A 12,761-nucleotide genomic window follows, 5' to 3' on the forward strand; every position below is an offset into this window, starting at 1 on the left:
GGAGGCATCACGGGACGGGGCCAGAACCACAAGCTTCTTTTTTGCTTTTTTTCATAATACAGGGATACACACTGCAACGGTTGGACATGTAATACACACAAATTCTATTTATTTTTTATCAGGGGAACACTAAAGCTACAGTACAGGGCCATAACGGGAGACATTGTGGGTGTCGGGTGTCTCAGGCAAATTATTATAAATAAAAAGGGCATTTAACGTTTAATTTACCTATTTACTACAAATAAACGTAGTTATCATATTTATTGCTTTCAATACCCATAACTTAATGTTTAATACTCAGATTGAACAAAATTAAACAAATATTAGCATCGCTATTTCTAGGCAACAGTCATAGAAAAACATGGCTTTAGGTCGTTTTCAACATACATATAGGACTCGGGTCTATAAAATGACTTGTCCGAATTGATTATCATACTTTAACAATCCTTACATAGAATTGATAAAAATTATTTTCTAAATAAACGCAATAATAACCACCATTTATCCTCCAAAATACAACGTAGGCCTATGTCCAGCGCAACAAATAGTGTGTACTGAGGTGAAGGGACTTAAGCTGCAATTGTAATGAAGCAAAATCCATTTGTGCATGATAATTAAGAGTTAATCTCCAAAAATATCCAACCGTAGGACAGATTTTATTTGGCCAGCTTGCATGTTTGATGCATTACAACTGTAAGCCGGCACCAGACTGTATACTGTCAGTGGCCAACTTCAATGCTGACCATACAGCTGCTTCTTCTTGAAGACAAAAGTAATGGCTATTTGTCATTTGGAATGTTTTAATGATATTACACTTAAATACTGTATAGATTACTGAAAGTGTTGCAATGTAAACCTAACATATAGGTTTAGTTAAATGATATGCTGGCAAAATACTAGTACTTATCAACTAAATCGACAGTCATATATTTCTCAACATTTTCTTGTGACGGAGCGACAGGTCAGCTTGTGTTTTCTGATATCCAATATGATTGCATAGACTCTTACCATGGTAATGTATATTTTTTTGTTTCAGTGCCTGACAAAAGGACACAGCCCTACCAACAGATTTGCTTTTTTCATTGACCGACGTTATCTAACAACCGACTAGCTTGGTTGTTGTTAGCAGAATAGAGGCTATTGCTGACTTAGGCTGTATTGAGATGTTTAATAGTCGTTTTAATTCAACTTTATTTTTCAATTTAACACACAGAGAGGAGACACACCACAGCTCAGTCTAAAATCCAAACTCTTTAATCGGTAAGGCCAGGGCAGGGTCATACACAGTAAAACAGTCCAAAAGCCAGCAAACAAATCAAGGCAAGGGGAGGAATCCAAAAATACAAACCAGGGTCATACCTACTAAAAACATAGATGAGAGTAACAAACACAGAAGTAGTGACAGTCTGGCAGAGAAGTGAATAGTATAGTATAGTATAGTATACCTACAGTATATCCTGACTGACTGAGGCCTGATTACACTATCGATGATCTTGATACTGACAAGAACAGGAGTGCATATAGTATTTCAAAATAAAATAGGAAGTCCAATGAGTGTAACGAACAGAGTCCTGACAGTCGTCACAACAAACGGTTTACCTGTGAGGGTAAACTTGTTGGTCTTGGCTTGTGGTGTCTCACAGAATTAGAACTCAAAATTGCAGATTCCGTCTATTACCATCAACTTATTGGTTGAGAATTGATTGCAATGGGCCAATTTAAAAGTAAGATATACAATTAGTAAAAGAAATAGAAAAAAAATGGTCTCGCAAAAAAGGGCGCTTCTCAGTCCAGGCCAGGAGAGCACGGTTGCGTGAGCAACCCCTTGAGGTCTATCTGTGCATCACGCCTGCTGCTGTCCTCTGGTATGGGAAAGTACGAGACCGGATCGGGCCGAGCTATGCTGGTTAGCAATGCTGACTTCAACGTTTGATGTTTCATACTGAACTCGCAATGTTTTTCCTAGACTGGTAAACTATAACAGCTGTGAATGCTAACGTACTTACAAATAGCTCCTTTCAGCAGTGGCACATCCTGATGAGTTTGAAGCCATATTCAATTGCATTTTGTGGCCACTGGCTTTTCGAAAAAAACAAGGGGTGGGTGGTGGTTTCAGCGCAAGTGAGTGTGTACATTTGGCCTTGGTCCTTGCCACAGCGGCCTGGGTTCGAGTCCTGTGCGACCTGTGGCCCTTGACTGCAATGTCCATTCCCTTCTCTCTCCCCGACTTTTCCGGGTCACTCTCAACTGGTAACTATAATAAGGCAAAAAAGATGCACTACATCAGCAATCCTCTAAAATTCCCAGTATCAAAAAGCTATGGCATGAAATAAACATTAACTTTTTCCAATCCACAATGCAAGCATCAGATTTTTAATGAATCAATATGTCTTTATAATTTAAGTTACAAATAAGAAAGTAATAAACTGTTTGGGGCTTTTTATAGTAAGAGCCAATACTGGGCTGAGACCAGCAGTTTGCCCTCACCCAAAGCACGCTATGACACTCCTGTCAGTTCAGCGAGGCAGGAAACAGGCAGTCAGCTGGTTGTCTGGCTGGCCTTTAAAAGGCCTGCAGGGGTCAAAGCCTGTCAGGTGGGGGCCAGGCAGGTGAGGCATGACAGGGAACAAAGAACGCACCAACAAGCACCACCACACCACCCGCCCTCTGACCTCCCTCCCTCCTTCCCATCCCAGTCTGCCTCTCGCAGAACAATCAGCACAACAGGACAGGAAGTGATGAAGAGAGGAGGTTGATCCTAACCAGGGCAATCCCTTTCGCCGGTCCAGACGAGGAAAGAGAAGGTAGGAAAGACAAGGCTTAAGAAATCATAGAAAACACAACACTGCCAGAGTGTGGCTAGAGTACCTGTGGCTGTATGTGTGTGTGTGTGTGTGGTGTGTGTGTGTGTGGTGTGTGTGTGTGAATAGAGTAGTGAGTGGAGTCCTCTTGTTTGGGGTGTAAGTAGAGTGACTACAGTTATGGTATTATGGGGAAAGATTTCATTCCAACTCTTTCCAACTCTAGTGCTCTATATTTACCTCTCATTATTAATTTATTTTGTTGCAGTATTATATTTTATTCTTCTAAATTGTATTCTTATTTCATACAGTCACAGATCCCCAGTGTCTGTTTAGACTAGCACTGGAATACTATTGACGGCAAATAACTTCGCTCAACTGACTCCATTGAGCAGTTGGACATTTCATGAGTGAGAAACAGCATCACCGGCGTCAATCAAGATCAAAATAAACTACCCTCCTTACCACACTTGGTTTAATTAATACAGGTGGAACTCCAGGGGCCTCTACCCTCACGTATGTGTAAGTGCCAGCTGCTGAACATTACGTCTTGCGAGAGCATGCAGGATAGATATTCCTTACTCTATGTGCCACGAGTGTATGAGAGATGTCTCTGAAGAAGCGAAGGACGGAGGCGCTGTACGTTCTCGTCTGTCCGGCATCCCGAGCCACTTGGTGGTCACGCAACGCTCTCGCTCTCAACCACATCCCTGCGTCAAGTGCACTCTCACATTAAGTCGCACAAAGCAGTACGATGTCACTTGGGAACACCGATTGCACTGGAATCACGGATTGATGTTCTGTACACCGCAATCACAGCATTCATCTACCTGATTTAACAATATAGGTCGGCTAGGTGAGAGTTCCGGGCGCACCTCGGTTAACTATTGTGGAGTGCGTGTTAACAGGCGCGGAGCAGTTCATCGCTACCTCGCGTTAAAGAATGGACATGCGGAGAACGTAGCCTCTTTCAAATACAGTTTTCATGAGCCTTGGTCACACATTCAGCGCCTGTTGACGTCTTATTATAGTCATTTCTCTTTTTCCCATATACCTGTTACTTCTCTTTTCCTTTTCTCTTTTTTTTAAGTGTCGGTTCTGTAATGTATTCGTCATCTAATCTCTTATGATTCACTCTATTTACTGTCGATACCAGGGGCCGGTGCCATTGATTCTTGTTATTGTTGACATGTTCCATCTTAATTACTTATTTGAGTTTGGAAAACCAGAAATCGCATCTCGCACGCTCCGAAGCCAGTCTTCTCTGGTGACCACGCTACACCATTGCGATTGGAGCGGGTTTACTATATTGCTGCACAAACACGTGGATGATGCGATAGTGCACCACTTGCCTTGTCTAAATAGTAGTTTACTTTAGCATTCTCAATTAATTTCACACGGAATATTGACCTAAGGAAATGACTCCTATAGATTCTCTGAGGTTTCACTTACGAGGCTGACACATAAATCTTACCTACAATTGAATGTAATTATACTGAACTCTTTGTAATGTGGGTGATGCTATACAATATTTGCCGAAAGTGACATTAGTCTTCGGAGTGTTTCTCTCTATAGATTGCGATTAGTAGTATAGAATAAATAGAGTAATGATCTCATCGAGAGATTACGGTCCTTTGTGACTTCAATGGAATGCCGGGATATCGAAGAATGATTGGATTATTTCTCATCTCTATTCTCTCACTCTTTCTCTGGTTGGCCATTCAAGAGAGCTTGGTGAGGCTTGTGTTAACCTTCACGGCCATGAGAACAGTCTTTGATACGCGAGCATTCATTCTCTCCAGGGATAACATCGGCGGGCTCACCTAGTAATTCATACACCCATCCATTGCGATTCTTGATAGACAGTTTCTATTAATATGATTATTTAGGCACAGGCCACACCCTAGAGGCTTAATTTAATTGTATTGTAGGGAGTATGGTGTGCGTTGTTTTACATTGGGAGACCTTTGTTCACTTTTATTATTTAAGTGAATCCACTTATGCCACTATAAACACTAACCTACCATTTTTTGACAACGTGACTAAAAGGAGATAACATAATAAGGGGATCTCTATTAGACCCAGCATTCCTCATCATACAATCTAATAATTTATAGGACAGGTTAAAGTAATGTTGATTTAGGGAATCTTAAGCATCATTAGATTGTCATAATTGAATAAAAACATCACTCAGATACGTCTACATTAATGTGTAGAGTAGGCAGCCAGAGTGTGTTAACTCCTGTCGCTCTTATTACCACGCTCTTGGGGTTACCACGGTACATTAAGGTTTGGTTTAAGGTGCACTATTTTTATTTTCTGGCCATTCATGTTACTAGAGACAGGTGTCTACGAGGAGCAGATCCTGAACTGTTCCAGAAATACTGCTTTAGCTTCCTCAGAACACTTCAAGCCACAGCTTTATCCATTAGTAGTGCATGGTTATGGCACATTTCATCTTAAAACACCCTTCACATCATTCACATAATACAATGACTACTAGCATTCTTATCTACATTTCACATTGACGGTGATAGACATAAATATAGAGGGAATATTATCAACCATATAAAAAGTTATGAGATGTAAATACAAAACTTATAAAGACAGAGTTTGTCCACTGTGATTGCAGCAATTCTACACAACTGTCAATGCCATACCTCACTATTAATTTTTTACGTATTTCTGTACAGACATTATACACAATTTATCAGTTAGCTACCGTATTAAGAGATTTACAACATTGCGTTGTCATTTGACAACTGATCTTGTCTCTTTCGGCAGACTTTTTGCATGTCGCCAGGCGCTCTGAGCATGCTAATCTTCCGGCGGGTCGTGAGCAACATCCAAGCAATAAGCAAAATTTACCACTCAATCTCTATTACTTTACTATTCACAGTTGTTCACTAAAGCTTTTCACAGATCTGTACTCTATATGAACCAATTGTTCTTCATCCTATTGCTTGATGTTAACTTCTAATATTCTGACCAGCCTGCAAGCTTGAGCTCATCTGGCATCTGATTCTATTCAGATCCTATATCCGATTGAAAGAATGAGTTTTCCAATGTTTCATGGTAGGATACGCTCTCTTGGAGGTCATTTTCCATTCACCACAGAACGTCTGGTACAGAGATTACAGCACAGGCAGAAAATATCATGCGCCCACACTCAAAAAGATAGAACACTGGAGAGACTGACACCAGCAAAGAACAGCCGAGAGTGTAAGACTCTATTACAGAGACAAATATAGATTCCGTTCCATTGGTTCACACTATGACACGTGGATAGGTGTTCAAGGCCTCAATCACAACTCATAATAAAAACATTGATAATAAATTTTCCAATCGAATGCGCAAAAAAGAGGCGATGACAACACATACATCAATTACGACACAATGTAACCTTAACTATCCACAAATTGGCGATTAACTTTTATTCTCAATCAACACTTCTAACGGAGCAACAAGCACAATCACAACTATTACATCAAGCACTGTACACAGTCAGTAAGCGACTTTAAGCGAGGCGTCCCTTCACACACACACCCGCTACTACTCTTTGGTAAGACTCGACCAGATACTCGTTTATGGATTGACCCTCTTAGAGGTCATAATTGGCATTCTCTCAACAAATACTTTATAGTTCAGGGGCTGCTCCAGACAAATGGGATAACTGGCATGCTGGGTCAGCACCCAAATTATTATGTCAGAACTTTAGCGAGGAGGAGTGAGGCGATTATTTCAGTAGATTCAGTCACTGTCCTGGATCACATCGCAATAACGATAATGGTCTTAACTTCTATCATTTTTGAGGTGTTACCAAGGGGGAAACCTTACCCTTCGACCCTCATTCACAAAAATCAACACACTGGAGGGGTTCTGGAGAACAAAAGGCAGCATTGATGAAAAAGCACACACTCTCTACGAGCCTGTTTAATCATGCCAAGGGACTGGGGGTCAGCATATATTCTGTTTGCGGCTTTATGATTTGTTTGCCTGGAGGTGGAGCACAGCACATACACATAGTGCTACTAGATTGTGACCGGGACAGTAGCTCGCGATATCCCCACTAAATATCAGGCTCCAAGATTCTTGTGCCTCAGCGAGCATCCAGGAACACGTTCTGTTTGCATCAGGAGGCTCCGGCTACAGAGACAACCAGCCACAGATCTATGAAAGCCTACAGGTAAGATGCGCCGATATCCGACCATTGACGGGCACCAGGTTGAGAAATAGCACAGCTACGCGGCTTTGGGGAAAGCTCCTCTCACTACTCCAGAGGTCAAGCCTGTCTCCATTAACATCAATTAAACCTGGGGAGGCGAGGATCTGTCAGTGAGGAAAGACATCGGAGGGAGATACTCGAATTGTTGGGTCGTTGGAGGCAAACTTATAACAAGCTATGAGAGGAGCAGATGCAGAGATCACATGTTGGTCACACACAATTGGCACAAGAAAATGACAACATAGGAGCGAGGCGGCAGGGAATGTACTCATGATAAAAGAATACAAACTCTGTACGAGGAAATCTGGTTTGATGTTATTTGTACGCGTTGACAGTATAACAGACTCACACATCCTGGCACTCTTTGTGAGAATTATACATATTATATATCATATATATTATCAGTGTCTTAGCTCTTCTTGACACTGATGATAAGTGAGAATATCCCCTATTGAAGTATAAAAATGTTTTAGATTCCTTTCCACTTATATGTGTACAGAATTAGTTATTTTTCAGAATACAGGGTTAGTGAGTAATCTAACCTATGTTGTAGGATGGGTTGGAAGGGGTAAAAAGAACCTTACAAGACCACCTAAACCTAAGAGGGGAGCGCGGGATGTCACAATGCTCACAGATACAATATCTTATCATATCCACATTTCTCGGCGCGCGGGGCAACTGCGCGTGTAAGGAAAACCCGCATTTTTGAAGTAATATGCTCTCATCTCGGGTAATGTATTTTCGTTCTGAATATCAACAACTTCCCAATAAAAGAGCTTGCAGATTTTTTTTCCTCTATACCTATCCGCTGTGTATTTATATGTTTGGAGGATGTGCGTACAAAGAGGACAAGGAACAACACGGTCCAGAAAGTTATGTGTGCCAGTGCCCATTGATATCGTTTATTTATTGTGAAATGAACGGAGGTTTCGGGTTGAATTGGTTGCTTACAGAAGCTACAAGCTAGACACCTTTTATTGATTTAGTGGTAATCATTTCATTCCTTAGTGAACGAAGACAGACTTTAGAAGAAAATAGGGTGTTTTTTTAAGAGTATAACCTACAGGATTGCCGTATTGATTTGTAATACTTTTCCAAACAGTTCTGGTTTCATATCGAATCATTACACCATCGAACACCGTATGTACACATACCCCCAGAGAAGAGCTACCTTTAACACCTGTACGCCCTGCAGACAGTTTTCTACGTATTTTATTTACTGGCGTCTTTTAATCACTCACAGAATCCCCGGAATTTACTGTGTAATAAATGAGTGCAACATGATTAACAATAGATTAGTTTTAAGCACAATACGTCAGTTGTTAGCTAAAACAACACAGGAAACTTACTAATGATTAATAAGTCGAACAAATAAACATTCCTAGTGTCAAGCTTCGCAAAATGGCGGCTTGTCTTTTGATTAATTTTGTTGTAATATTGAATATCTTTGGGATTTGGACTACTCGCTTGGGCAAAATCGTTGACATCGACATTGTAAAATTTTCTGATATTTTATGATCAAACAATTTATCTATTATATAACATAATCTGAGATTAATGCATAAGTAAAGATAACTGTTCTTGCACCTCTTATTACAATGGGATCCAAAGGTGAGTGATCTTGTTTGTTTGTGAAAAATAAGTAATTTAATTAGCTTTCTCGCAGTACACAGCCTCATTTGGCTCTCGCCATAAGTGGATTTCATAGGAGAATGTAAGTAATCACTGGAATCATAGTAATGCAGATAAGTTTTCAGTTTAAGTGGAGATTACTGTGGCGACCTTCATTAGATTTTACACGTGTTCTTTTCTGCTTTTCAGCATATGTAATCCAACAACTTTAAGATTTCAGCATGGAAAAGTCCTAAGAATGTGATCAGGGAACATTTTGTCAGTAACCAGTTATGTGCATTAATTTGTCACTGAAGCATAATTTGCCTTCCTGATCCAGTGTGTGTGTGTGTGTGTGTGTGTGTGTGTGTGTGTGTGTGTGTGTGTGGTGTGTGTGTGTGTGTGGTGTGTGTGTTGGCGCGCTTATGAAACTGTGAAATTTTCCCTATATCCATGTATCATGAACCTATTTTCAGGTATCTGCAATGTAAGTATTTAAGTTCAGCCTGCATTTTATAGTCTATTCTGATTTGTTTAGTGTTGGTTGTCGGAATAAAACAGAAATTCATTGCATTGTCTTCATATCTCATGCGCTCACTAGGTCAGGTCTGGTTGTATGAACAGGTTCAACAATGCGGATAGAGGGCTTGCATATTGTAGTTTAATTCTTAGCTCTCTTTTTAATCTGCTTAATTTTTATTAAACAAGTAAAAATTCAATGAATTATCTGATTCCATAGTAATTTCCATTTAACATATGACTAAAGAAGCAATTAAGGTGCTATGAAGTACCAGTAAAGGGCGCAATTTACACCTTCCGCGTCCCAGAGAAGTAACTGAAGTCATTGCACCCTTCCATGTGATCCCGCTATACGGACCATCCGCATACAACCCAAAATTTAGTGACTGTGCCCAACTGTGTATTAGTTTCAGATGACAATGGATTCTTGTTCTGAGTCCATTAAGGTAGTTCACCACATTTATATTTCTTCCTTTTGCCTTCCTTTGTTCTCTCTCTTCCCACTTATTGATTTTTATAGGGTTGCAAACAAAAATTGCTCGGTGCATTAATTCCCACAAACCTGAATGGAGTGTGGATCAGGAAAGGGCATCTCTAGGACGCCAGACCGATGCAGACCCTCAATTGTAAGTATGAATGAATCCGTGCGCGAAACCCCACACCGTGAGAAATATATTTTCAGTGCCTTAAGTATGCTGCTGAATGTCTGGAGGAGGATGTCCTAGACTGTCTACACTAAGATGGAGAGTATCTGACCCATGCATGTTAACGTGGAAAACAAGAACCAATCTTTGGGTCCACACTGAGATGTTGCAAATACTACTAATGAACGTAAAACCACTTGTGGACTTGACTTGAGACTGTAGTCCTACCCCAAACATGAGTAGACTTATGACAAGGTGATTAATAGGTATTGTTATGCTTTGATAATAAAAAAAAAAAGAAAAAAAAAAGTTTTTTAGCTGGTGTAGAATATAAAGCAAAGACCAACAAGTCGTTGGTGTAGAACCCAAATAAGAACAATAATGAGCCTTGTTAATGAAGTGTTCAGACGTTCCCATGAGACTGAAGCACTCATATGACGAGTATAAATTGCAAATGCTTGTGGAAGATATTTGGAGTCTTTCAGCATGGGACCCAGCTTTAATGTATGTGCACTGAATTCAGAGCTACAGCGCCAGTGGAAATCTCATGATAATTATCATTGGTGTGGGTATGAACAGTGCATCTCAAAAACGAATATAGACCCCTTCAGTTTTTGTTACATATGCGGCTTATGCCCTAAAGTAAAAGAATAACTACATTCCCCTCACCAGTACCATTGTGACAAAGCGTGAAACACAAATGAAATATTTTCAACTTTATTAATAAAAAGACAACTGCAGCACTCACCGACCTTGGGCTTTTATAGCAAGAGAGGACAGACGGAAGCTTTGTCCTCAGCGACACTGCTTGAGTTTGTTAAAAAAAAAACACACAAACACCTAAGGGAACCTGCCAGATTGTGAGAAACAAGCCTTGGTCTGATGAAACCATAGATTGAACCTATTTGGTTCTCAATTCAAAAGCAATCATTCATGGAGGAATTTAGACCGGTGCTCAGTCATCTTCTGCCCAATACATCCCACTGATGAACGCATCGTGGTGGCAGCATCGTGCTTGTGGGTGTGTTTTTTCAGGACATGGATGACTGGTTAGGGTGTGAGGAAAGAGCTGTTGGCACAAATTAGAGATATCCTTAAAAATGGAAAACCCTGGTCCAGAGCGCTCAGGACCACAGATGGCATGCATGGGTTCACGCCTCAACAGGATAATGACCCTATTCCACAATTCAAGACAACGCAGGAAGTGGCCTTAGGGACAACTCTAAATGTCGTTAAAGTGTTGCCAGCCAGAGCTCTGACCTTTGAACGCAAGTCAACCTGAGAGGAATCTTGAGGGAAGAATACTCCAAATTATAGGTAGTGTAACATTTATTGCGTCACAACACAGAAGATTTTGAGGCTGTAATAAAACGAGCAATTTGCAAGTTTGCTGTTTGGTTGAATTCAGTAAGGACCAAAGTCTTCACGAGAAATATGGGGGGATTGGGGAAAAAAGTGAAAGTTTTCTATGAGGCCTGTTAAAACTTCTTTTGACCTACTTTTCCCTCTCAGGTTTTGATGAGTACATGAACCTAGTTCTAGATGATGCTGAGAAGTCCACATGAAAAGACTAAGAACATGTAAAGCCCTGGGTAGAGTCCACCTACATTTTTGACATCGCATTTTTTTTGTCAGATGGGAAATTGTTATAGTATATATACTCTTGATATTATATATAGATAGATATATATATAGTACTAATTATATATATATCTATATATATACTAATATATATATATATATATTATAATGTATATATATATAGATATATATAAAGATATATGTATGTATGTATGTATGTATGTGTGTGTGGAGAGAGACAGACAAGTAAAGAGATAGTGAGTTACACATGGAATACATTTTCTTTTTTCATAAATGTCTGCGTGTCTTTATAAAATGAAGCAAGACAATGATAAAAAGGACTGACATGTTGCTTAAATTCGCTTGATTGCTTTCAATGCTAACAGTTTTTCCTGTGGTCAGTCTCAAAGATAGCAAAAAGAGATATTTGGATGACTAAATTTATTAAAACCACTGTAGATAAATTTAATCTCAGGAAATTAATACCAAAAGAAGGAATACCCTGCCTCCCAACTTTGCTTTCACCAACCCAAGACGTATTATAGTAACTACCCTAGTGAATGTTTGGGGACTGCTATATTTCTGCTTTTTTGGCTTGTATGTTATCTGATGAACACACCTGAGCTGTGAGGGGAGAGGCTAGTAGAGAGAGACCAAACATGCTACTAATCCTTCATATACTCTGACACTAGATTCCCTTTGATCTTTAGCCAACTTGGTGGATGCTTAGTGCTTTGTCTAGAGGTGAACTGACACTCTGTATCTCTTTCCATCCATCATCTTCCTCTTCTGATCCACCTCCACTTGGTTTTCTCTGTCTTTGTTCCTCTATCTGTGTCTCCCAGGGAGGATCATGTTGAAAGGAGACAACATTACCTTGTTGCAGAGTGTGTCCAACTAGGACAATGGAGATGCCTACAAATCATACCTTTCTTAGAAAGAAATATTTTCCCTTGTTTTGTTTTTGCAAAAGGTGTTAAGTATGTTTGTGTTTATATGACATGAATATTGTAATTTGTTTCTTTCTACTGCATGGATCCATTTTGAGAATAAAGTTTGTTTTTCTTATTACTGTTTTTTTAACTTATTCCACTGTAAATGTTAGTGACCCAGACCTCAGTCGTTTCATGAGTATTTAGGTCATGGAACTACACTGCCATCTATTGGCAGACAGTGGTATTGCAATGTACTTATGTAGGTCAAACTACTAGCTCCACATACACTGTAACAGGACTAAGTACATTTACTTGAAAGAATTAATGAACTTGTTTGTGTTTTGTTTTTGGACCTTTTGCTATAGTGTTATATTTAGTATAATGCAAAAAAATGGTAATCACTGCATGAAAGAGGCTTTAGTAAAATACAACAGAACTTGTGAGG

The 12,761-nt window shown here is 39.7% G+C and overlaps 1 protein-coding gene across 1 annotated transcript in view; it reads left to right on the top strand.

The window, feature by feature from the left end:
- Positions 1–12,449, top strand: part of snrpe (small nuclear ribonucleoprotein polypeptide E) — a 16,219-nt gene extending 3,770 nt beyond the window's left edge. Inside the window, exon 5 of the mRNA XM_022745327.1 lies at positions 12,227–12,449. Within this exon, the coding sequence (XP_022601048.1) occupies positions 12,227–12,282 (56 nt within the window). The 3' untranslated portion in view covers positions 12,283–12,449. The remainder of the gene's footprint in view (positions 1–12,226) is intronic.
- Positions 12,450–12,761: the final 312 nt, after the last annotated feature.

Source organism: Seriola dumerili, unplaced genomic scaffold, assembly GCF_002260705.1.
Source record: "Seriola dumerili isolate Sdu_G_001 unplaced genomic scaffold, Sdu_1.0 BDQW01000088.1, whole genome shotgun sequence".
Lineage (NCBI taxonomy): Eukaryota > Metazoa > Chordata > Actinopteri > Carangiformes > Carangidae > Seriola > Seriola dumerili.